The sequence below is a fragment of the Primulina eburnea genome, chromosome 1, assembly GCF_022965805.1.
Source record: "Primulina eburnea isolate SZY01 chromosome 1, ASM2296580v1, whole genome shotgun sequence".
Taxonomy (NCBI): domain Eukaryota; kingdom Viridiplantae; phylum Streptophyta; class Magnoliopsida; order Lamiales; family Gesneriaceae; genus Primulina; species Primulina eburnea.
This window is the reverse complement of record NC_133101.1, coordinates 15,331,250-15,357,588: the sequence shown is the minus strand read 5'-3', so window position 1 is coordinate 15,357,588 and position 26,339 is coordinate 15,331,250. Positions and strand designations below refer to the sequence as shown.

General features: G+C 38.0%; 2 protein-coding genes across 3 annotated transcripts in view; both read left to right on the top strand.

The window, feature by feature from the left end:
• LOC140828251 (isoamylase 3, chloroplastic-like) overlaps positions 1 to 26,339 on the top strand; it is a 64,827-nt gene that overhangs the window by 660 nt on the left and 37,828 nt on the right. The window contains 10 exon segments of the mRNA XM_073191240.1: positions 25 to 114; positions 793 to 944; positions 1,907 to 2,000; positions 9,951 to 10,187; positions 11,255 to 11,359; positions 12,315 to 12,419; positions 12,642 to 12,776; positions 12,906 to 12,992; positions 15,183 to 15,240; positions 19,010 to 19,073. Coding sequence (XP_073047341.1) covers positions 25 to 114; positions 793 to 944; positions 1,907 to 2,000; positions 9,951 to 10,187; positions 11,255 to 11,359; positions 12,315 to 12,419; positions 12,642 to 12,776; positions 12,906 to 12,992; positions 15,183 to 15,240; positions 19,010 to 19,073 — 1,127 coding nt within the window.
• LOC140811639 (uncharacterized) lies at positions 21,255 to 22,854 on the top strand. 2 transcript variants are annotated; one of them, XM_073169658.1, is made up of 2 exons: positions 21,255 to 22,586; positions 22,736 to 22,854. In XM_073169658.1, exons 1-2 carry the CDS (start codon positions 21,353 to 21,355, stop codon positions 22,768 to 22,770), a joined length of 1,269 nt encoding a protein of 422 aa, XP_073025759.1. In that variant the 5' UTR covers positions 21,255 to 21,352; the 3' UTR covers positions 22,771 to 22,854. The 2 variants fall into 2 exon arrangements, with proteins under 2 accessions (XP_073025759.1, XP_073025769.1); XM_073169668.1 differs by having other exon boundaries at positions 21,255 to 22,418; positions 22,736 to 22,828.

Sequence of the window (26,339 nt, the reverse complement as noted above, 5' to 3'; positions counted from 1 at the left end):
ATTTGCTTTAAATAAATGGCTCAGGCAAGGCCGGAATTGGGTGTAAGGAGCCAAAGGAATGTTTTAGTTTATGCAAGTACAGCAGGAGAAAGAATGGACGTTGTTGTTGAGGAGGTTTGTCTATAGGATGCTCGCACTCGCATCCTTGCAATTTTAATAGCATAATTGTTTCTGATTTCAACATTTACTGTTTGATGAAATGCTGTGATGGAGGAGGATACAGTGATATATGTCATTTTTTTTAGTTCACGTACTGTATCATGTGTAGACTACATGTTTAGTAATCATATTTCAGGTTACTGTTGGCATGGCATGTCATTGTTTTTTTTGGAATATATACCTTTCTATTAGAGTATTTGATGTTATTTTCTTTGAATGGGAATTAATTTACTTGTATGGTAGTTTTATCTCTGGCTGATATTTGTATGCGACATTTTTGTATATCTGAAAGCATATGACCTATTTCTTTTGGGGCGATGTGCCGACACGAAATCAATTGTTCGTTTTTTTACTTGTATCTACTACATTTATTACCATTGTAGCCTAGTTATTTTGTCCGTTACTTCCTTCAAATTTTCAGTGAGTGTCTTTTGATCAACAAATGTGATTGACCATGATCACCTGACACCTAGTTTGTTTGGCAGTAGATTTTTTTTTATTTGAAAATGTATATGCAAAATTGAAGCTCTAAGACTTCTTTTTCATGATTATGATAAACAAGTGTTTTTCTATATTGTATCAGGCTCTTGTTTGTGAATAAATACTTTTCCTCCTCTTGTTTCTCTACTCTAGGAAGAATCATCCCAGTTAGAGGTGCCATCGCTTAAAGTTTTTCCAGGTCAGGCACAACCCCTAGGAGTGTCAGAGGTTGAAAGTGGAATCAATTTTGCTATTTTCTCCCAAAATGCTACAGCTGTTACACTTTGCTTGTTTCCTCAAAAGAGGTTTGAATGGATTTTTTCTTCTCATACCAGGAACTTTCTGTTTTTCCATGTTCTATGTTTGTTTCATATCTCATTATGTGATGTTTGGTTCATAAGTTATGTGCCATTTTCTGTTGGAAGCCAATTTTGTCTTTTTCCTTTTTGATATTGGGTCGAACAAAATTATTTGACCGAGTTTCCTTTATCATCTATATAATACAAAATTTTGTCATTGTTTAATTTTTGCTCTGAAATTTTGGTGAACTAGTTTGGTATTTAAACTGTAGTAGCCATGTCACGGATACTTCAAATATATGTTTATGACATCGAAACTTCCTGGACAAGCTAGGCAGCATAGCCTAAAAAATTCAAATTGGCAAAATTTTATGGTGTCAATTATATACTTGGGGATGTATTTGACAGATTTTGAAACCAGCGGAGGGTTTTTTGCTGTATCTTAAATTTCAAAGATGAGAAATATGTCGATGTTACTTTCTTCTTTCATTCAGCCCGTTTCTTTAGATATGTAGCCTCACAAGCTGTATCTCTCACAGTCTACTTACTATCACTTCCTATCACAAACACTTTAGTATGTATGTGGACAATCCATTGTAATAATCCATATATTTTTATTTCATATTGTATACTTGAAGAGATCTTTATGGAGAATCTAATACTTCAATTGTACTTTAATAGCCAAAGTTCTGTTCGATAAACTACAATACATTCACGAGTGCATCCTGTCTCAAACTTTAATGCGATTTAGCGTCGTTGGTTTTCTGATATATCAGTAATGTTGATGTACATGTTCATTTCATGTACTATCTCTGTTAGTGTCTGTTCATATCTCGATTCTATGTAATTATGTTTTAAACATATATGTTTTTCTGTAAAAAAACTAAGTGGCCAACATTGTTCATGACAGAGGAGATCCATCTCTAAAATGTGGCTTTCACTTGAAAACCTTTTATATGTGTGTTCAGAGAAAACCAGAACATAGATGATCAAGGGATGATTACAATATCATTGGACCCACTGGTCAATAAAACTGGAGACATATGGCACATCTGTGTTGAGGTAGTTTATTTATTAATATAGTCTTTGTTTCCATGACCTTGTTAAACTGTATTTTTCACGAGTAAATTTATGTATTGACTTCAGATATGTCGGATAATTTTATTTCTGTAAATGAGGAATGAATCAATGAAAGTGGGAATTAATGCCGGACAAGCCAAATAAAATCGAGCTAAAATGATTGAAATCATAAAAGACTTTGTATCAAGCACGTAGGGCTCACTTTCAAGTTAATACTGTCATCCCAATGTTATCGGGTCTATACTTATATTTTCTCATAAGTCCCTTTTAGGTATTCAGCTTAATCTCATCTTCAACTGCAAGTACTTCAACATTTTCCTTGATTGCTTATTTCAAAATCAATAAAAACCTGAATAGAGTTTTTGAAGATCATGGTTCAATATAATAAGGTTGATTAACATTAATGGTTGCTTAATAATGCTTTTAATTCATTCTTACTTACCAGTGCAATGTAATGGTAACTTAACAAACTTTTTTACTAGTTAAATACGCCTATGAACAAAAAGAAAGTAATTCTGATATTGTTATTCATCACAAATTATCCTAGAATATGTACAATGACAGTGAACAAAAGAAGTGGGAAAAAATCCTCTAAAAAGGAAAGAAGTTAAATCATAGTACAAATTTTTTTGACAATCCCAAATATTTTCTAAATATATATATCGTACTTCCTGATAGTCCCCTTCAAGCTGGTGAGTGGGATGCCTTTCATTCCAAGCTTACTTTATAATCTTTGACAAACCACATTAGGCTATCCTATGGCTAGAAACTGCTACTTGATCACTTGTAGACACATATTTAGAAGAAAATAAGCCGCTATCAAACTTCTCCATTGTCGAGTGTCTATCAGCCTCGACTTCTTTTGTCCTATCAAGTTTTATAGGGTTGTAGGCAAATTACCACTATAAGCTTTAGTGACACTTTCCATTTGATTTCAAACTTCCAAGTTGATCACAGCCTCAACATATTTCCCAAGCTATTGACCTAAACTCTGCTACAACACTTGCTTGAGCCATCACAGTTTGCTTTTTACTCCCCCATGCTACCAGATTTTGCACGAGATAAATGCAATATTCAAAATTGGATCTCTTATCTTTTTTTTTTTTTTGTTATGAAACTAAAAAGTAAAAATTTATTAAAAAAAGTAGGCCGGATTACAAAAGAGATTTAAAAAACAATTCTAAACTAATATCAGCAGCATACAAACTTCCAATCCCTAACTAAATCAGAAATAAATAAGTGGTTAAATTCCGGCAATTTCGTGGTCCAAGTCTCAACCTTGAATTTGATTTTCGCCCATACATCGTCCAAAGACTCCGCTGAATCTGTGAATATTCTATTGTTCCTCTCCAACCATATCGACCAAAAATGCCGTGAACTACCAAAAGCTTTTATTCCTTTTCCCGTTGTGGAATACTGTCTCCATAAGAAACAAGTCCCGGGCTCTTTTGGAAAGGTCCAGTCGAAACCCAGCTCTTGTAGTACTTTTGTCCAAATTCCAGTCGAGAAAGAACAATGCAACAAAAGATGGTCTTGATTCTCCTCATGTTTCTGGCATAAACTACACCATTGAGGGCATAATGCACAGCTAGACCACTTTTTTTGCAATGAATCGCAACTGGGCAGTTTCCCCAAAGCCACTATCCACGAGAAGACTTGAACGTTGTACGGGACCGGTATCTTCCAAATATTATAGTAATACGGTAATAAAGGGAAAATTGAACCCGGGAAGAAAAAATCATAGAAAGACCGAACAGAAAAAGACCCGGAAGAGTCCCCCATCCAAACTCTAAAATCATCCGTGCCCCGCTCCAACCTAACCGCATCTAACGACCCTAAAAGATCACCGAATTCATCTAATTCTACCTCATTTAAAGCTCTCCTGAAACGCACATCCCAATGAAAGTCAGGATTGACTCGAAGATCGTTGACATCTAAAAAGGAACTGATCGGTTTATTAGTAGAGGTGGAAATGTGAAACAGGGATGGAAAACGCTCTTTGAACGACAAGACCCCTCCCCCCCAAAATGTCTTCCCAAAAGCGAATGATATTCCCCCCTTTTAACACTGCCCTAATCAGAAGATGAAAAATCGAGTAAGAACGAGAGATAAATTTCCATGGGCTTTTAGAAGTTGCGTTCCTAGCCAACCTCACATCCCACTCGTTCTCTTGTAGACCATAAATGCTCTTGATTACTGTCTTCCACAAAGATTCTTTTTCCACTGAGCATCTCCACCACCATTTCCCAAGAATCGCCTTTTTCGTCAAACAAATATTCCCCAACCCCAGTCCTCCCCGATCCTTTGATTTACAAAGTTGATCCCACCCAACGACATGGCAATGTGTCTCCTCATCGGCTCCGTCCCACAAGAAATCCCTTATCAATTTTTCCATCCTTTTCGCCACCCTTATTGCACTTTGAAGAGAGACATTTAATAGGTCGGCATCGCACTTAATGCTGTCTTGATCAACATAAGTCGACCTTCCCTTTAGAGAAAAGACTTCTTCCAACTCGATAATTTCTTGGACATTTTGGATACCACGGGTTCCCAAAAGTCAACGATATTAGGATCGTCTCCCAAAGGAGCCCCGAGATACTTGATCGGCCAATTCTCTCTTTGCACCCAATTGCTAATGCCAAGGCAGCAACTTCCTCTTCCAAAACATTTAATCCCAAAACCACACTTCTATCCAAATTGATTTTCAATCCCGATTTAAGAATGAAGAAGTTGAGAATTTCCACCAGTGCCATTAGATGCCTTTCAGATTGGACAAAGAACAATGTATCATCTGCGAATTGGATATGTGAAATTTCAATTTTGTCTCTCCCTACTTTCAATCCTCTTATTTCATTCACTGTCTTGGCCCTATCGACCAACCGCCCCAATCCGTCGATCACTAAATTAAAGAGGATAGTGGATCCCCTTGTCGAATGCCTCTCTCCCCATGAAATTTCCCCCGTGGTCTACCGTTGATAAAGATCTAAAAGGAAACATTCGAAACACACCCCTTAATCCATGACGTCCATCTTGTCCCAAACCTTTTCTTTTGCATCACAAAATCCCGAAATCTCCAATCAACGTTGTCGTACTCTAAATAAACTTTAAAGACCCAGCCTTTTTTTTTCCGGCAGTGTTCCTTTACTATTTCATTCGCGATCAAGCAGCAATCCAAAATTTGTCTTCCTTTAATAAATGCGCAAAGGCTCTCTGCAATTGTATGTCCCAAAACATTCTTCAATCTGTTCGCCAAAACTTCAGCCAGAATCTTATACAAACTCGTTGTCAAACTGATTGGTCTAAAATCTTTAATCTTAATTGTTTCTTGTTTCTTTGGGATTAGGCAAATGTAGGTTTCATAACTTTCATTTGTAATAGCATTAACAATGCCACCATCAAAAAATTCTGCAAACACCTTCATTAAATCTGCTTTGACCGTATCCCAGCACTTTTGATAAAAGGCCATCCTAAACCCATCCGGCCCTGGCACTTTGTTCCATCGCAATCGAACACCGTTTTCTTAATCTCATCCTTAGAAAATGGATTCTCCAACTCCCCAGCTTTACTCGTATCTAAGGGACTCCACTCCAACCCGTCGAAACCCCTATCCTCACCATCAGATTTCCTGTAAAGATGTCTGTAGAAACTGATAATGTTCTCCTCAATCTGTTTCTCTTCCGTAACCACAGACCCATCTTCCAACTCCACTATATCTATCATTGATCTATTCCTTCGATTATTGAGTAATGAATGGAAAAATTTTGAGTTCTGATCTCCTTCCCTCAGCCATTTCACTTTTGCTTTTTGACTTGCCATCATAAATCTTCTAAACGACAACACTTCCAATTCATACCTCACTTCCTTTCTTTCCTCTTGCAGATTTTCAGACCAAGATCCCCTAGCCTCTAACTCATCCAACCGCTTAATCCTATTAACCACCTCCGTGTATCTAACACCCACATCTCCGAAAACCTCTCTGTTCCATTTAGAAGCTTCAACTTTGATTCCTTTGAGTTTCGTCTATACTTATACCCTTCCCACCCCGTGTGACCTCATTGTTCACCATGACATAACCAAATCTTTGAACTTGTGATGGGACAGCCATGTATTCTCAAATCTGAACGGAGCAGGACCCCACTTCAACTTAACGGTATCAAGCAAGATTGGGCAGTGATCCGAGGTGATTCTGGCAGTACCGTTTGTCTGAATGTTGGAAAAATGTCCATCCAGCCCCTCGAAATAAGATATCTATCTAGTCGGCAGCAGATCGGATCAGCCCTAAATTTGACCACGTGTACTTCTCGTTCAACAAAAAAGGGTCATGTAATCCCAATTCCCCAATCAGAGTATCGAAACATGACATACTTGTGGTATTGGAAAGGCTGTTCATCTTTTCTCATGTATTTCTGACCACATTAAAGTCACCTCCCAAGCACCATTTATCTCCTCAAATAGAATGCAACCCTGCTAATTCATCCCAAAATAATTCTCTCTTCTTGATTGAACCGGTCCATAGACGGCCGAGAACTACCATTTGATCTGATCATTCCCTCGAATTTCAATCGACACCGAAAAATCCCCTATCAAATTGTTACTAACCCCCACCACTCTAGAATCCCACATCACTAAAATACCTCCAGATCTCCCTAGTGACGGTAGACCGACCCAATCAACAAATCTTGATTTCCACAAAATTGCAACGAACCGTCTGTCTACCACTTGTTGCTTAGTTTCTAAAAGTACGACGATATCCGGTTTTTCCTTTCGAATGATTGTTCGTACCAGTTCCCTCCTTCTTGCTGCACACTACCCCTAATGTTCCAAGAGCAAATTTTCATAAAACCGTCTTAGGACCCTTCGAGGTCGAACCTTTCTCGTAGTTAACCCCAAATCTTAGCTTGTGTAATTCTCTGCTCAAAAGACCTGTTGATTTCTTAACCCATCCCCAACAATTCACTTCTGGATTTTTTCCCAGAAACTCCATTTCGGTGCCCAAATTGTCAGCTACTGCAGCCCCTTTAGAAATCTCTCCCTCGGAACTCGACTTATCATCTAACCTCGTTGCCCCTCCACCTAAAAGCCACTAGACAACCCCGGAACAGAAAACGACGCTGGAAAATTGGAATGAAGTTTGGAAGAATGGTTAAGGATCGATGAGTGAAGTCTGGAAAATACCTGTCCCGCTGAAGGTATCTCATCTTCATGTTGAAGTGACTTGGAGTTAGACGGATACTCATATGATGATGAAAACAACCCCTCAATATCCTTTAGCACTCCTTCGGTGTGAACTGAATCTTCAGATTGTTCAGAGACATGACTATCTGAGTCGGACAATTCGAATTCTTCCTCCAGCAAGTCATCTTGTGAGTCGTTGAACACACATTCTTCTCTATCATCCATATCAAATTCCCCCAGCTTGCTAACTTCTTCATGATTCAATAGCCCTGAATTTGTTATCCCACCATCGTCATTGGCAGCCTCATCCTCAATATTTCTATTCTTTTGTCTTCGAGTGTATATTTTTCCATATGTAGGCAATTGTGACTTCTTGCTTTCATTATCCACCCTCTTATCTTGCTCCTCGGCTCCTTTGATATTCATGGATTGAACGGGTGAGCTGCTGAATCTCGTGACTTCCTTCGGAGTTATCTTTCTTAATATTTTGAAAGCCTTTCCCCCTGAAAGAGGTGCTGACATCGCACATTTTTATGCTAGACCAGTTTGCTTATTCTTCAAATGCACATTCCCTTGCACTTCTTCCATCCTCTCCCTTTTATTGCCAGATCCGACTCCTACCCTCCCATATGCCGTGCTTGTTGCTTGATGCAATATAACCCATGATTCGATCTTCCCATCAGTATGGCAACTGTTGAGGTCTTCATTTCGATTTGTTTCCGGCGCATAATTGAGTTACCCCACCCCGCCAAGGTCCGTTTACCATTAACCACCACCTGTGCGTATGATTGCCGTCCGTATTGCTCGTAAGCTGTAAGATCGATGGATTCTACCCTAATTCGAATCTTTATGGTCTCCTCCTTCAACGGAATCTGCATCCTAGTGCAAACAAACCCTCCTTCCTTACCTTTCACCTTAATCTTTGCTGCCCCCAATTCTTTGAAGAGTAATGTATCCACACTGATGTCTATCAAAACCTTGCACTGATCCTCTATGCTTTTGAAAGTTCCTGTCGACCATAGATTCCATGGTAAGCCAAGGATCCTAACCCAGCTGTTGCAGCATTTTTCCACCGTATCAGCTGTATTGATATCCGGTCTCCATGCCTCAAAAGTCAAAGTCACCCCATTGTCAAAGAAACCTCTCTTCAACTTTAGATAATATGAAAATTCGGAAGAGTTGGAAGGCCACCATACGGCTTTGTTAGCTTGGAACGGAAATAATTCAACTCTCCTGTTTGTGTATTTGGCAAGACTGGTCTGAATCTGATCCCACGAACCGTTCATCCTACCTCTAGTAACAATAAGTGCTTCATTCCACTTCCTACCCATCGTCGTCCTACCACAGCCCTCCTTCTCTTTCAGCGACCCTCGGCTAAACTCCTCTTCCTTATTGCTATCATCCCGGATTAATGTATTAGATCTTGTCTTTGCTGACCCGTACCCAATGGCAGGTTGATGCAGTTTCCTCTGAGAATTCCCTGACAGTAGCATTACCAACGTATTCGAGATATTTTTCCACCCCCTGAATTATAGCCGCTGGGAACAATTGTGACCTGCTTTCTACCTCGCAAACTGAACTTGGTAACCTCTAAGAACCGTCGACGCTTGTTTGAGAATCGCTGTATAGTGAAGACCGTTGTCCTTGCCCCTAAAACGAAAGAAGCCCGAGCCCGAATAAGGATTGTTGATGAAATCATTGAGTTTAAACTGAGCCAACTTGCCTTTTCTCTGTCTAAATCCAGCAAATAAGTAGCATTCCTAGTTTTTTCAGACCACCATATAGAGAATCCCTCATTACCCAATCTCAGAGTGAACACTTTATGTTCAATATTAATGACTTCATCTCTGGAAGCATTCCTAAGGACAGAAAGTGCTCTCGTACTGGTCCGTGCGTTCATATCCGTGCCGATGAAAAGGACGATGGTTAGTGTCGAGGGAAGCAACAAAAGAATTCCGGTGTGCTGAAACCGCTAAACTGGATACAGACGAAGACCAGCGATAATGCACTTCCGTGAAGAAGAAACGAGCGTCGCGGGAGTAGGGTGAGGAAAGAGAAAGGAAGGAAAAGGTTAAAGGACCACCGGTGACTTTGTTATCCGGCGTCGGCTGTCGATGCCGGTAGGATTCTCAGGTGTGGTCGTCGGTGTTGAAAGATCGATGGTTGGTGATTGGAGAAAGGGTGTGAACAATGGGGCGATTATCAGACGAGGGGGAGAGCATTTTGAAAAATTATCTCACTAAAACTAGAATACTCACCGTTATTTTTAAAATTGGATCTCTTATCAACAACAAATATTGCAAGTCTACATTTGTGTTGATCTCTAAAGATAAATTCCCTCATGCATCTTTTTATCATATATTTAAATATTGCATATACCACTTTTGAAGTTTGTGAAAAGTGGCAAATAAATCCAATTATTTTCTTATATTTAATCATAAAAAATGTAAGATAAATAGGAACTCAATGGTGTAAAATGTAAGATAAATACAAGGGTGTATTTCCATTTATAAAAGGCTCACATATTTCTCCTGAATAAAGATACAAGTGTTTGGAAGTTGTGATATCTAAAACCTTAGCGAGAGTAAATCGGTTTAACATCTTAACATAATTAAGAACTCGCCTTTTTTTTTAATTAATCTTCATTTCGTGGTTAGTATTGTTTGTGTCAAGTTAATACTTGATGGTAAATTGTTTGCTAATAAGATCAAGTCAAGTTAATACCTTGACGGTAAATTATTCTTTTTTATTTATTAGGATTTGCCGCGTCACGATATCCTCTATGGCTACCGAGTTGATGGTCCCCATGATTGGCATAAAGGGCATCGTTTTGATATTGAAAATATTTTAATTGATCCATATGCGAAGCTCATTGAAGGACGCAGGGTATTTGGTGATACCAACAATAAGATGTCTGCATTCTTCGGAACTTATGATTTTGACAGCTTGCCATTTGACTGGGGGGAAGACTACAAGGCTCCTGGCATACCTGAGGTAATCAATATGAACAAAGTGAATGGTGCTCTCCCTATTTGTTTTGTTGGAGATACTAATTGGTTTTCATAATTGGAGGACGCCGGTTCTTCTTGTAGTCGCTTGGTATATCTGCAGAAATGTATCGAGCAAGATAGGGAAGAGAAAACCCTAGATTTCTTATTATTTTCTGATAATAATTTTAGTACTAAGTGTCAATTACATAGGAAAAGAAGCAGAAAATAAATCCCAATGAATCAGAAAATCACATCTTATTTTACCATATTTAGTTCTATCTAATCAAAATCTAATCTAATCACTTGTTTAAAATATTAAATCACATTTATCGACAATATCCATTTGAGTTAAGGCTGGGCAGGAGGTTAAAGTATCTAAAATGACTCTTTTTCCTTGGTATAATATGCTTTACAATAGATTTCACATTGCACATTTTTGGGTTGAGGTTTTGGTGTGGGTGGGTTGGTTCCATGGGTTTAGTTAAATAAACAACATTATGGACAGTCTGATTTTACTTTACGAAGTTGTCACTGTGAAAGTTGTGAAATTCTTATTTGTAGGATCTTTCTTAATCTTCTGTTCTAAACAAATGGGAATTGTTATTGTCCAGTTAAACTATTGCACAAATAGCTGTTTTTGTATTTTATGAAACTGATTGGTTGTGTTCATCCAGAGTCCTCAACCTTCCATTACTGGTATTGCCTAATTGGGGTGATGTTTCTGGTATGTTAATTCAAAAAAGCTACACCCCCGTTCATGTCACTAGATCGTCTTGAACCTATCATTAGTGATGGTGCCTGTTGGGTTCTACTGTGCTAGTTTTGGTGTGTTTGTTCACGATAAATTGCAACCCCAGTGTGTCACTTGATTGCCTTGAAACTGCCATAACTGGTGGTGCAGCTTGGTGTCTCGGTTCTGATGTGTTATTCATAATAAATGCCATCTATGTCCGTCCTTTGATGGCATCACATTAGTAAATAAAATATTTTTAGTTTGTCTCTGAGGTTTGCATTAGTACTTCGTATATTTTCACATATTTGACTGCAGGACATTGCCCACTGGTTTTGCAGAAGGATCTTGTTATATATGAAATGAATGTCCGTGCTTTTACAGCTGATAAATCTAGTGGGCTGGATCCAAGTATTTGTGGAAGCTACCTTGGTGTGATTGAGAAGGTATTATTAACATGCAATTATAAACGATATTTCAACATTTAATTTTGTACATCATGCTAACATTTTATAGGTCGTATTTTTGGTGTGTTTGCCTTATCCTTTTAAAGAGACAATGTTATTGCAGTACCCTTTTGTTTGCATTGTTAAGGCTTACCATTGCTTTGAATGAGCATTATTTTTCTTTCCAACAATCCTACATTTGTGTCTCCATCCCAGATCAGTTTCAACTTGCACTGATATTTTCGTTATCAATGTAGTGTTCCTAGTGAGACTTGCTACTACATAATAATCATCGCAGCAAAATAAGGACAGAAAATCCTTCAAGTCGTTAGGAAAGCAAAATAAATCTCCGATCATTTTAAGTAGCATACCTCTATCAGCTATGAAGAGGCAAGCCTAGGGTCAATACCATTCTTAATAGTATCACAAAAGAGCTAGGGAGTTTTCACCTCTACTGTTTGGTTGCGATGTAACGGAAATAAATAATTGGCAGTCTGGGACATGCTGTTGTTTAGCTTTGCGAGCATAGTTTTAGTGCATCAAGGATTAAGAGTTAGAGAAGATATTGAAACGTTGAAAGGGGCAGTGAATATGGCAGTGACGAGGTTCCCTAGTTGGGTTTATGACTGGATGAAGCCTCATTGAGCAATGCTAAAAATAATCGATGAAAAATATTGTTTTATTTTTCTCCCTTTTTTCAATAACTAGAAGCATATGACTTTTTACTCTCTCTCATAGGATGATGCAGATTGATTTTCAAATGGTCTGCACTAGTTTCTAAGTTAAATGGTTATGGACTTTTTAAAATGTCTTTCGATTATTAGATACTTGTTCTGTGTAAAACTGAAACTATGCATTTTTATCGAACATGTTTATATTTGTCATATACCGTGCTGCCTGTGATAACTTAATTGGTTTCCAAAATTTGCAAATGCGTAATTTCATTTCCTGCAAGATACCCCACCTTGTGGAGCTGGGAATCAATGCAGTTGAGTTGTTACCTGTCTTTGAGTTTGATGAAATGGAGTTCCAAAGGCGCCCTAATCCAAGAGATCACTTGGTATGCTTAACTGAGGTCTTCTGTTTTTTTTACTCCTGAAAATCTTTGTCTTGGGCTTCATTGAGTTTGTTTTTAGTGTCACTGCAGTAATTCTTTATTGATCACAAGTCTGTTTTTTGAACTATGTTACATTATTTATACATAAATACAAGTTGCCTTTTACTTTGAGATTGCTTTCTGATGAATCCTTGTTGAATGTTTTCAAATTGGATTCTAAAAAAGATCAACACTTGGGGTTATTCAACTATAAATTTCTTTGCTCCTATGAGTCGGTATGTGAGTAATGGTGGAGGACCCCTTAATGCTTCTCGAGAATTTAAAGCAATGGTTAAGGCGTTTCACAATGTTGGAATCGAGGTATTCTTCTTCCATTTTATGACTTTTCAATTTGAAAATCTATTTCATGCTCGTAATGCCTCTGTGCTGCTTGTCCTACCTATCAATTTGAAATCTTTGACATGGCATATGGCGCTCTTGCTTTTTCAGGTGATTTTAGACGTTGTATATAATCACACAAATGAGGCTGACGATGAGTATCCGTATACCACTTCATTTCGTGGTATTGACAACAAGGTGATTAAGCTGTTCACTGCAGCTGAGTAACATGTTCTTTTTAATGACTATTTCCTTCCCTTTTTTGTTGAATGGCCCCTGATTTGGAATTTTTTTTGGAATTGTCATGACATTCTGGAGAACTGCTGATTCTCTGTCCATGCAATCCCATTTACATTTTAAATGAGTTTCTCGCAAAAATGTTGAAGCTTTAAATAGATTTGTCGAATGCTTTCATATGCCGTTAGTTTGTTCATGATATAAGAGATATGTAGTGAGCAGAATACATGGGCACTGGACGTGTATTGGTCGCCTCATGAGAATTATGACACTTTAAGTTTTTAACTGCTTAGAAGAGGTAAGGCACTCGTATTCAGTAGTAAATATTCAACAATTTATAGAGCATTAAATATTTTCTCACTGGTGTTACGGTGACTTGGGCAAGAAAATCCTGATAGCCTTATGACGACCTGGCTAGTAAATCTTTACCAGAAATCTTTGAGTTTAGGATGTAGCTGTCTCCATGCAGTTTGGGCATACTACTTCATTTAGCAAAATCTTGGAATAAATGTTGTCTCACTGGTGTTGGGATAACTCGGGCAAGAAAATCCTGATAGCCTTATGACGACCAGGCTAATAATATTTACCAGGAATCTTTGAGTTTAGGAGGTGGCAGTCTCCATGCAGTTTGGGTGTACTACCTCATTCAGTAAAGTCTTTGCTCTTAACTTCCAACAATTTATATAAAGTAGCTTCCTTTTGTCATCCCCAGGCTGATTACTCGAGCCACTATGTGCTTTGCCAGGAATTTAAGCCTTGAAAAATTTGCAAACAATTTTGCTTTTAAGCAAGCTATGGTAGATCACAATCTGTTTCTGTGTGAAATAATGCATTGTTGTATAAGAGTACAAATATTTTTCATTACAGTTGGAATGTGTTTCTCTTTGTTTATAGTTAATTCATACAAAGAAGTGCCTACAGGAACGGATTAACGAATTGGTCTGATCATTTTCATGTATCACAAGATGTATTTATACGTAAGTATTCACAGCCTATTCCAATAAAGTCAAATATACACTTCAGAATCAATTAAGTAATTAATATATTAATTCTAATACATCGAAACCTATATAAAAAGGGAATATAATAATACAAATATCATCCCAGCTGTGTGTACCGACTCTCCCCCTAAAATTGGTGCAGAGATATCACACATGTCCAACTTGGATAGCGTTACATAGAATGGTGACAGGGAATAACATGAGTCATCATATCAACTACATGATCCGCACTCTTAATGTGAAGAACCATTATCTTACCAGAATCTACGGTATTTTTAATGTACTTCCTGTCAAGCTTAAAATGCTCTGTCCAACCGAGTAGCCCGGGATTATTAGCTATCTAAATAACTTATGTGTAATCACAGATGACCATCATAGGTTTTTATAAACCAAAGCCAAGTTCATTTTAGAAAATAGGGGCAGTTTTAAAAAAGGACCCACTGCGTTTTTTTTGGGGAAAAAAATTAGCCCTCCCTCTGTATTGAAAAAACACACAGTGGTCCTTTGACCAAAATTTTCCCTAGAAATATTGGACCAGGTAAGCTCAGTCGCATGATGAAGAGCATGGTATTCATCTTTCGACCCAGACAATAAAACTATATTCCATTTCTTGCTTCTAAAATCATCAGAGAATGCACAACCAGAAATATCCAGATGACCACATCTAGAGAAACAAAAGTATATATAATCTAAGACCTGCATGTTACAGTGAGAAATGGATGTTCGAATTTGACCTTGTATTTGAAATTGATTCTGTCTAATATTGTGTACCTCAATAGAAAATTCTTTACAGCAGGCGTGTTATGTTTCAAAAGTAGAATTATTGCTGCTAAACTACTTAATACATTTTGTTGTAAGAGAATCTTACTAATGTAAATATTTACGGAACTAAAATATTTGTTACAGAGCTTACTTGGTGTTTACTCAAGCAATTTTGTTTACGTGACATTGTAAGAGTCAATTTAAGTGGCTAGATTTTTATTATAATGTGCCAAACTCAGTTTCCAGATACCGAAGATCATCTGTTTATAGTCTTTGAAGTTTATCAGGACTTTATTTTTCTAAGAATTGATCTGGAAATTTGTGTCTGTTTCCTTAAATTGTTATTGCATCTTACTCCTCTCTCACTTGCATGCTAAACGTTATGTAGGTTTATTACATGTTAGACTTGAACAATAAAGCTCAGCTGTTGAACTACTCCGGTTGTGGTAATCTCTAATCATTTTCTCTTTCATAGAAGTTCTATGTATTTGATTCTTTTGAAGTCAACTTTAAATAACCGTGTGTTCAAATTCAATGAACTTTTTTAAGGATGCTATCTGGTACTTGTATCATTTGTTATCTCACTCTTTGTTCTGTATGAGAGTGAACCGGTCAATGCACTGTGCATTTCATTGGGAACAATATTAGTTGTAATAATAATGATATACACCAGGTCCCACATTTAACTTGAATGATTACTGAAAATAAAACATTTATTTTTTCTCATCATTGTTGATAATTATTTTGGCAATAGATTTCTTCTTCGGACACATTTGACATGGTGCTAGAACCTTGTTCAGAGATGTTTTTTGCTGGCAATTCATGACGATGCTAGAATTCACGATGATAGGCAGCAAGAAATCTCGTATAATCGAAATCTTGAACCAAATTAATTCATTAGTAAATTGCAGTTGCTTCCCAGTTTATAGGAAGTTGGTTGCTAGAGAAATCATATCACACACTATTTCTGGGCAAAGGATTTTTGGTCTTTGATAGTGGTATTTTAAGATCTTTGAAACAAAATTTCAGCTTGAAAAATAATTATATTTTGGTAAAAGGGGTTGTTCACATTCCCTTATGTTTAACAAATTGTTTGCACATTGGGAGATGTTTTAATTCCGTAACAATTTGCATTCTGCATCATGCAGCCAAGTATATTTCCCCAAGGACCCGAAGAGATCATAATTAGCAAATCAAAGACAAATTTAAGTATAAAACATTAATCATCTCTTAGTTCATGGGCTACCTCAGCATCAAATCAAGGCCCATATGAAGGTCCTATGTGGTCCACCAGTCCTCTTGTGACATCCTTTTCAGTGACATGATCTCTTAATTGAGATTGTGTCTATCTTGACTATACATTTTTAACCAGTCTACTGTTTCTAGTTCAGAGTCTCAACATTTCTTATATTTTTAACAGAATATTTTAATTGAATCTTTATTTTTAATATTTTCTATGACAACAGAGATCCTTCGTTAATTTTATTTAGGAGCTTTTCTCAATATTGTTGATGAGTTTGATAGACAATCTTTTGCTAGTGGTTTCAAATTGAATTGTTGCCACATTGTCGATTGGATCTAGATGAAAAATACCTGGATAACACGGTTATATTGCATCATCTAAGGTGAGTCAAGATTGAGCTAAGATTGTCTAACTAAATTTAGTTTATAATCTCGAAGTAGAAAACACAGTAGTCAAAGCCATAACAATGAAATTGAAAAGGAAAATATGTAAATATCTGCATAGCCCTGTTGGAAATCTGATATCCTGCGTAAAATTATTGCTTGAATGACAAGAAGCTTAAAGATTTATATGCTTTTTATTCAAAAGTTCAGCTCTGACAAAAAATAAATTTATCTAATTATACCTGAGTGTAAAATGCAGCTTTCTGGCGTAAGATCCAGAAACAACAACATACGAGCCTTTATCCTTAAGTGGAGTCAGTTATATGGATCCCCTACACCATTGTGTTCTATCTCTTATTATATTCTCATCTATATTTATATAATGTATATCATGTATGATCATTATTATACAAGTCTTTTTTGGTCTTTCTCTTCGTCTATCAATATGGATACTAGTCATGGTCTCGCATCTCTTACCTGGAGCCTCTATTGGTCTGGTCACCTTTGTACGTGTCCATATCATCTGAGGCATGTCTCCTTCAATTTTTCTTCAACAACCCCAATTTTTTTTCTCTGATATACTCTTTTTTTAGCCTATCATTTATTGTACGTCTTCACATCCACCTTAGCATCCTTATCTCCACGACTCTAAATATTTTGTTCATGTGTCTGCTTTAATGAACAACATTTGGATCCATATAACTTAGCAGACCTAACCGTTATTCTCCAAAACTTCCCTTTGAGTTTCTGGGTACCTTACGATCTCACAGACTATCAGATTCACTTATCTAGTTTGACCATCCTACTTGTATTAAATGTGATATATCTCAATCAACCCCCACATCTTTCTATGAAAACGATTTTAGATATTAAAGGTCTCACTCATCGTTAAGACATAAATCGAGTGAGACTCTACCATAATTTTTCCTTGAATAAGTCCTCATGAGAACTGAACTCGTATACAGTTTGTGGCCATGACGGTGGTTCCTATTTGCCTTCCAAGCATGAGTACGATGCCATGGTCATCCATGTAAGCTCGACACATTTTCATGAATTGTTTTCGTGGTCCGTCATAATGCGATGATTAGTGTGTCAAACTGAGCGTTGAGGGGGCAAAGATTACACATACTTGGTCACATAGTTTCTTTGGTTCTTTGGGTGTCTTTCAGAGCCAATATATTTGACACAATTTTTGTTGGTTATTTTGTCTTTTAACCAAATTTGTATCTGTAGCCAACCTATAAATCAAATGAACATCAAGGCGAAGCCTGCAATGCTTAGAATAAAACATGCCAAGTAAGCATCAACACAACTATTAAGTACAAATAAAATGGCAAGTGTGATATCCATAAAAATTGATTAAACCTTGAAATCTAGTGGATCACATTTCATTCTTGTATTTTAAGTTTTTAGAGTTACAATCATATCCTGGAAAGTGCGATACTAGAAAGTTTAGGATAGACATAGTTGCAACTTAGTTCGAATCGAGTTTCAAGCTTGAGTGAGTTATTATTTATTTGTTCTCATGTATTGCTTGGGCTTGCAATACATACTTGTGGTGATATATCCTAGAGTGCTGTGTAGGGGTGCGATAAGTTCTGTATTTGGCTTATCCCTCTTCTTTTAATTTGAATGGAAGGACTTCATTCATATATTGCATGGACAGGGAGATTGATGCGTATTTCTCATTCGAATTGCATTCTCCCTTTAACTTCATGCCCAAAATTATTAGCTTGTTTAATTATGGATATTTGGTCATGAAAGTTTCATGAATTATTATAGCATTAAGAAAGGAAAAAAATGCATCTGTACTTAATACTGGTTTTTTGTCTTTATTCACAATTTTATAAAATAATTTGGATAAAAAAAGAGGTAAATTTGTCACTTATTGGGCCCACGAACCTACCTAAAAGACGACATACATAAAGGAACTTTCAACTTGCAAATATTTCTGATTAATTCAAGAGGTTGGTATACTCCTCTCATATTCTATAGATCCATATGTGAAAGGCACTACTATCATGTTTTTGCCAAAGAATACACTCTTATCTCAATGTAGGATAGACCCAATAGGACCTCAAGGCAGCTTCCATATTTTCAACAGGTTGCCCTCAAATATATAGTATTTCGTTTAATAGCTTCAAGATTTGACTCTTACATCCTTGGCTCCCAAAGATGCAACTAACAGTTTGCTTTTATACTATTTCGTCACATCTCTATTTCCTGGGCACAATCAACTAAGACTGTACGTAATGGGCTATACTAGCAGCTATGTTGCATCTACCGCACTTGGAAAGATGATAAACCGTTGTTGCAAAAGTATTTATTTCATAGGCTTATAAAAACCTACAAACTTCTCCCACTAGCTCAATGTCGGATTGGGTATTAGAGTCACATCTGAATTTGGTTTATTCTTTACTTTTGCCTAAAATTTATGGATGTTCTGATTTAAAAATCAACAAAAGTGAGAGTAAGAGATTATTTATAGTTTTTGACTGGGGGAACTTATTATAATTTTTTTTTCTGGGAAACAATAATTGTTTTATTTTTGAAGATGTGCAGTGCTCTCAGTCATGGTCTTTGTAACAGGTAATACATTGAATTGTAACCATCCTGTTGTCATGGAATTGATACTTGACAGCCTGAGACACTGGTAAATTCCGATTATCACCATCATGATACTTTGGTTGATGCTTTATTCTGCGGTCTTCTACATGTGAATTAATCTACAGTATGGAAATTCTTTTAAAGTGAATCGCTTTTTTTTAATCTTTAAATTGTCACCATGTTATAAAAACTGTTATGTGTATATCTAGTTTGATGTTGAACATTAGCATAGATATGTTACTATTAAAGAAACTTCATTGTTTGATGGTTGCATTTGAATCATGTTTATTGTGAATGTGGAAACACTGAAATCACGATCTTGGTGGAACTAATTGATCTCTTTAACATCTTGAAATGAATATTGGGTAGCGGACTAGCGGTTGTTAAATCGGGTCGAATACTATATGAAATAGGTGGAGTAACTGAAAATATAGCTAAAAGGGCTATTTTGACAGCAGCATCGAAAATGCCTATACGAACTCAATTTATTAGTTCGGGATAAAAGAAGAACCCAGAGAAATTGATCTCTTTAACATATTGAAATGAACTATGTAGATTATTGTCGAGAAATTAGGATTTGATAGAGTGCAATTGAGACTTGGATTTTATATTATAGGAAAGATATGATATTTCCCAGATTTGTTGGGATTTGATTTTGTTCCTTTGATCTATATAAAGTATACCAATCAGTATCTTTATTATTAGAAAATAAGAGGATATGTTCTTGAATGCCAGACATATTATTCTGCATGGTCTCGGAGACAGGGATCGAGCATGAATTTTAAAGCAGCCATGGTTGGCGCCAGTTCCAGTGATGACAGTTGTGCAATCTAATAAACTATCGCTCCCTCATATTCTCTCTTCAAATGACGATCCAAAAATACAATGAGAAGAATTATTTGGAGTGGGATCAACCAGTCTGACTTGTTATTGATGACAAAGGCAAACTAGGGTTTATAAACGGCGAAGTGAAGCCCCGAGTTTGACCTGACTCGAAATACAAGCAGTGTTGTTCCGAGAATTCGCTGGTCACGACATGATTAATCAATTCTATGGAGCCGGCTATCGGAAAACCTTTCATGTTTTTACCCACGGCCCGTGAAGTTTGGGAGCCGGTCTGAGAAACTCCGATGCTGAAAATTACTCCCAACTGTACGAGCTAAATACTCGTTTATGGCAGATGCAACGAGGCAACAATGATGTCACGACATATTACAACGAGTTCATGGTTCTATGGCCGGAATTGAACCTTCTTGATGTTGACGAGTGGGAGAGCAACAAGAACTGTTCGTGATACAAGACAAATCTGGGTTGCAACGGAATGTTTGTCTTACTTGCGGGTTTAAATAAGGAATTGGATGAGGTTCGCGGCCGGCTACTTGGGCGAAACCTCTGCTCAGCCTTTGGGAACAGTTTGCCGAGGTCTGCTGTGAGAAAACTTGTCGTCAAGTGATGCTGAAACATGTTGAACCCACCATGGAATCTGAAGGTTTGGCCCTTGTGAGTCGAGATGGGATCCGAGGGAAGACCGTTTTGTGAGAAGTGTAAGAAACTGTGGCACACTGCCATATGGTTCAAAGTGCCCTGCTAGGCCTTGATTGTATTGGAGGAGAAGAGGAAGAGTTAGCTCGAGAGATTGGTTGTAGGAAGGAAAGTTGGCCTATTACATATTTGGGGGTTCCACTTGGTGGAAATCCGATGAAAATTTCGTTCTGGGAACTTGTTTTTATCTAAAGATGTCTAAGAAGCTGATAAATAGACTTCCATCCAAGATTTTGTCTAACAAGGGGATCCATTTGGCAGTGTGCTTGATAGTAGTACCTTTCAAAATCATCTATTTGATAGGAATCCCAAGGTACTTAATAGGCTGTCAAAATTCTCTTGTTTTTGTCCAAAGGTATCCCAAGGTACTTAATAGGCCACGATTCTTTTGTGCATCCAATTGTAATTGCTAAATCATCGACTTCCTCATCCGAACAATTCAAACCCAATACGACACTTTTTCCCAAATTAATTTTCAACCCTGAGTTAGAGCCAAATGTTGAACAACATATCTTATCATAATAGGATCTTTATTATCTTTAATTAGTTTCATAGGATCTTTTATTATTGTTATCTTTGTAATCTTTTTAATTAGTTTCATAGGATCTTTTATTATTGTTATCTTTGTATTTTGAATTCTTAGGATTGGTTCAGCTTATCGCTTTATTTTCTTTATTTAATCCTTGTAACCTAATCATTTTAGAGAAAGAAGAATTACGGTGCTTTTCCCACCGACCCTCCATCTCTCTTCGATTTCATGGTATCAGAGCCTGCGGGATATACATGACCAAACACGGCATGGCAACGCCAAAAATATCCCTACCACCAGAATCCAACCCTTCGGCAATCGATTTCCCGTCGGGACCAATCACTTGCCATCGATTGAATGGCAAGAATTATTTACAGTGGTCTCAATCTGTCAGACTCTTTATCTGTGGCCGTGGAAAGGATGCATTCTTGTCCGGTGAATCACCATGTCCAGCCTCTGAGGATCCGAAATCTCGGACGTGGAATTCAGAGAATTGCATGGTCATGTCCTGGTTGATAAATTCCATGACAACCGAGATAGGAGAGAATTTCCTCCTTTATCGTAGTGCCAAGGAAATTTGGGATGCTGCAAGAGATACATACTCCAGCAAAGATAATACCTCTGAATTGTTTGCTATCGAATGCCGGTTGCAAGATCTTCGCCAAGGCGAGTCCTCGGTAACTGATTTCTTTAATAATCTTACCCGTCTGTGGCAGCAACTAGATCTCTTCGAAGTATATGAATGGGAGTGTCCAGCAGATGGTGACCTATTTCGTGGTGGTGTTGAGCAACGACGGATATTCAGATTTTTGTCTGGCCTCAACCCATCACTCGACGACGTACGGGGGCGAATTCTGGGCACTAAACCCTTACCAAGCCTTCGAGGTGTTTTTTCCGTTGTTCGGCATGAAGAGAGCCGTCGGAAGATTATGTTGACAGCAGCAGATCTTCCTTCCTCTGTTGACGCATCCGCCCTAGCTGCCCAACATCGATTCCCACCACCAAACGATGACTCTACTGGGGGTATGCGTATGAATCCAAATTTACCCGGCACTGGCCAATTCAAGCAAAGCCGTCTATGGTGTCCTAAATGCCGAAAATCTACACATACACTGGATACATGCTGGAAAATTCATGGGAAACCTGCCGATTGGAAACCAGCAAGACAGCAACGTGCAAACACAGCTACCGTGGATCCTCCAACGTCAGAGCAGCAACCATTCACTAAGGAGCAACTTGATGCTCTCCAGAAATTGTTTGGACAGCCTTCTGTCACATCCAATCCATCTCTCAGCTGCACCGGTAATGTGGCTCATTCAGGTATTGCTTCATTTACATCTTCACAGCATGATATGTCATCCTATTGGATAATCGACTCAGGCGCATCCGACCGTATGACTGGGTGCCTCAACTACCTTCACAATTTTCAGCAGTGCAACGCCCCTAACACAGTACGAATAGCCAATGGTTCTCTATCCACCGTGACTGGTTGTGGCTCCATTCAATTAACTAAGGATATATGTCTTCATTCAGTCTTGTTTGTGCCAGACCTTGCTTGTAATTTGCTGTCTGTTAGTAAACTGAATCATGAGCTTGGCTGCCTAACTAAGTTTTTGGGTAATTCGTGTGTTTTCCAGGATGTGGCATCGGGGAAGACGATTGGCAGTGCTGAACTTTCTGCGGGATTGTACATTCTCAAGACTGATGCTACCTCGGACCTACCTTCTGCCCCTCAACCAGTACCTCACTTTGTTTCCGCTTTAAGATCTAATAAGATCAAGGATATTGTTTTATGGCACTACCGTTTAGGTCATCCAAATCCGTTGTATCTTCAAAAATTGTTTCCAGACTTATTTTGCAATAAAATTTCCATTCCATTTAATTGTGATATATGTCAGTTCTCAAAACATATTCGTACAACGTTTAGACCCAATTGTTATAAACCATCTTCGCCATTCTCCCTGATCCATAGTGATATTTGGGGGCCATCCAACACCCCCAACCTTAACGGGACTCGCTGGTTTATCTTATTTATCGATGACCACACTCGGCTATCATGGGTCTTCCTCATGAAAAATAAATCCGAAAGTACTCAGATTTGTAAACATTTCCATTCAATGATCAAAACCCAATTCTCGTCTCATATTCGTGTGCTACGCACTGATAGGGCCCGTGATTATTTCAACTCTGTGTTGGGGAGTTATCTACAATCACATGGGATTATTCACCAAAGCTCGTGTGTGTATACCCCTCAACAAAATGGAGTCTCTGAGCGCAAAAATCGACATCTTCTTGAGGTTGCCCGTGCATTACTCTTTACCTCAAATGTTCCTCATTACCATTGGGGTGATGCAATATTAACCGCCACTTACCTCATAAATAGAATGCCCTCAAGGATACTGCAATTTAAAACTCCCATCCAGACCCTCGTAGAAACTTATCATTCTCCTCATTTAATTCATGATATTCCTCTTAAAGTGTTTGGTTGTTCGTCCTTTGTCCACATACACTCGCATCTCCGTAATAAACTTGAGCCAAGAAAGATACCGTCACCAAACAATACTACACCTCTATGGATGTCACGTTCTTTGAATCTCAGCGATTCTACCCTGGATCTTTCTTTCAGGGGGAGTCAACCATCAATGAACAAAGCAGCTGGGAACCCACAATCCCATCCATCCCTCATATAGAGCCTCTCACATCTATTACTACACCAATAGACTCACCTCCGGATCATAGAAATCTTAACCTCCATGAGCCAATTCACACATATTCTCGTAGAAAGCATCATCATCAAGAGACTATACAAATGCCCGCACAAATTCAGGCTGCTGCTGACATCTCCCCAAGGACAAATCCAGGTACACACTCACAAGAATTGACCCTTACTGATACTCATATGATGAACAACAGTGAATTTGTTGATAACCTTGATGAAAGACCTATTGCTTTGCGAAAAGGAACTCGATCATGCACACAACATCCTATAGGCAACTTCATCTCATTTAAACGGTTTTCACCTGCACATTGTGCCTTTCTTTCCAATCTTGATCAGGTTCAGATTCCCTCCACTATAGAAGATGCCTTAAATGATCCAGAATGGAAAATTGCTGTCCTTGATGAAATAAAGGCATTGGAATAGAACAATACATGGGACATCACTGATCTTCCATCAGGAAAAAAACCGGTTGGGTGCAAATGGATTTTCACAGTTAAATATAAGTCTGATGGGAGTATAGAACGACTAAAAGCTAGACTTGTAGCCAAGGGATACACTCAGTCATACGGCATTGACTACCAAGAAACCTTTGCTCCTGTTGCTAGACAACACTGTCCGAGTTCTCCTATCACTCGCTGTTAACCTCGACTGGCCATTGTACCAACTTGATGTCAAAAATGCATTTCTTAATGGTGATCTTGAGGAAGAAGTCTTCATGAAAATACCTCCTGGCTTTGAATCTCAAATACCAGTAAACAAGGTGTGCAGGCTGCGGAAGTCCCTGTATGGACTTAAACAATCTCCTAGAGCTTGGTTTTATCGATTCATGAAAGTGTTAAAGAACTGATGGCTACTCTCAATGTCAGACCGATCACACCTTATTTGTGAAACACTCTGGGGAAGGTAAAAGTGCAATTCTTATTGTTTATGTGGATGGCATTGTACTTACAGGGGATCATATAGAAGAAATCAATCATGTGAAACTTCTCCTCAGTAGGGAATTTGAGATGAAAGATCGCGGACATCTAAAATATTTTCTGGGAATGGAAGTAGCCAGATCTTCTGATGGCATATTTATTTCTCAACGCAAATATGTTACTGATCTTCTGCAAGAAACAGGAATGTTAGGGTGTAAGCCTACAGACACGCCGATGGATCCGAATGTCAAAATTGGTGAGAAAGGGGACCATCTCTTAGTCGACAAAGGAAGATATCAAAGACTAGTGGGAAAATTAATATATCTGGCACATACACGACCAGATATTGGATTTGTGGTAAGTGTTATCAGTCAATTCATGCACAACCCGACCGAGGAACATATGGCTGCCACATATCGCGTGTTGAGGTACCTCAAAGGGTCCACTGGTAAAGGAATCCTATTTAGAAAGACTACAGACCGAAGAACTAGAGTATACAGCGATGCTGACTGGGCTGGATCCACTACTGATCGACGTTCGACATCAGGGTATTGTACATTTGTGTGGGGAAACCTAGTGACATGGAGGAGTAAGAAGCAACCTGTCGTTGCCCGCAGTAGTGCTGAAGAAGAATTTCGGGCACTGGCCCTTGGGGTATGTGAGGGGATGTGGCTCAAAAGATTGTTAACAGAATTAAAAGTGGAAGAAATTTCGCCAGTTGAAGTATTATATGACAATCAAGCAGCCATCAGCATATCAAAGAATCCGGTACACCATGATAGGACGAAACATGTCGAGGTAGACCGTTACTTCATTAGCGAGAAGATTGAAGATGGGATTATCACTATCACCTATGTTCCTTCTCAACTTCAGCTAGCTGACATACTGACAAAGGCTATGTTCCGCCCGACATTTGCTGAATTATCTTCCAAGCTGGGACTGATAAATCCATACGACCCACCTTGAGGGAGAGTGTTGAACAACATATCTTATCATAATAGGATCTTTATTATCTTTAATTAGTTTCATAGGATCTTATATTATTGTTATCTTTGTAATCTTTAATTAGTTTCATAGGATCTTTTATTATTGTTATCTTTGTATTTTGAATTCTTAGGATTGTTAGCTTATCGCTTTATTTTCTTTATTTAATCCTTGTAACCTAATCATTTTAGAGAAAGAAGAATTACGGTGCTTTTCCCACCGACCCTCCATTTCTCTTCGATTTCACCAAACATATTGAGTAAGTTAACAATTTCCAAAACATCCCCTTGTGATTTTACAAAGAACAGAATGTCATCCGCGAATTGTAAATGCGAAACTACGATTTTTTCTTTCCCAACTTCGAGCCCCATCGCCCCATTAGCTGCCCTTGCCTTATCCACCATTCTTCCCAACACATCGACGACTATATTGAATAGAAACGGTGACAATGGATCCCCTTGTTAGACAAAATTTTGACAGCCACCTATTTGATAAATAGACTTCCATCCAAGATTTTTAATTTCCAATCTCCTATAAATATTTTTCAAAAAGGCTTTCCCAATACGTGCTTTATCACCAAAATTCCTCTAAAATATTTTGTAGTCTAGCATTTGTTCACAA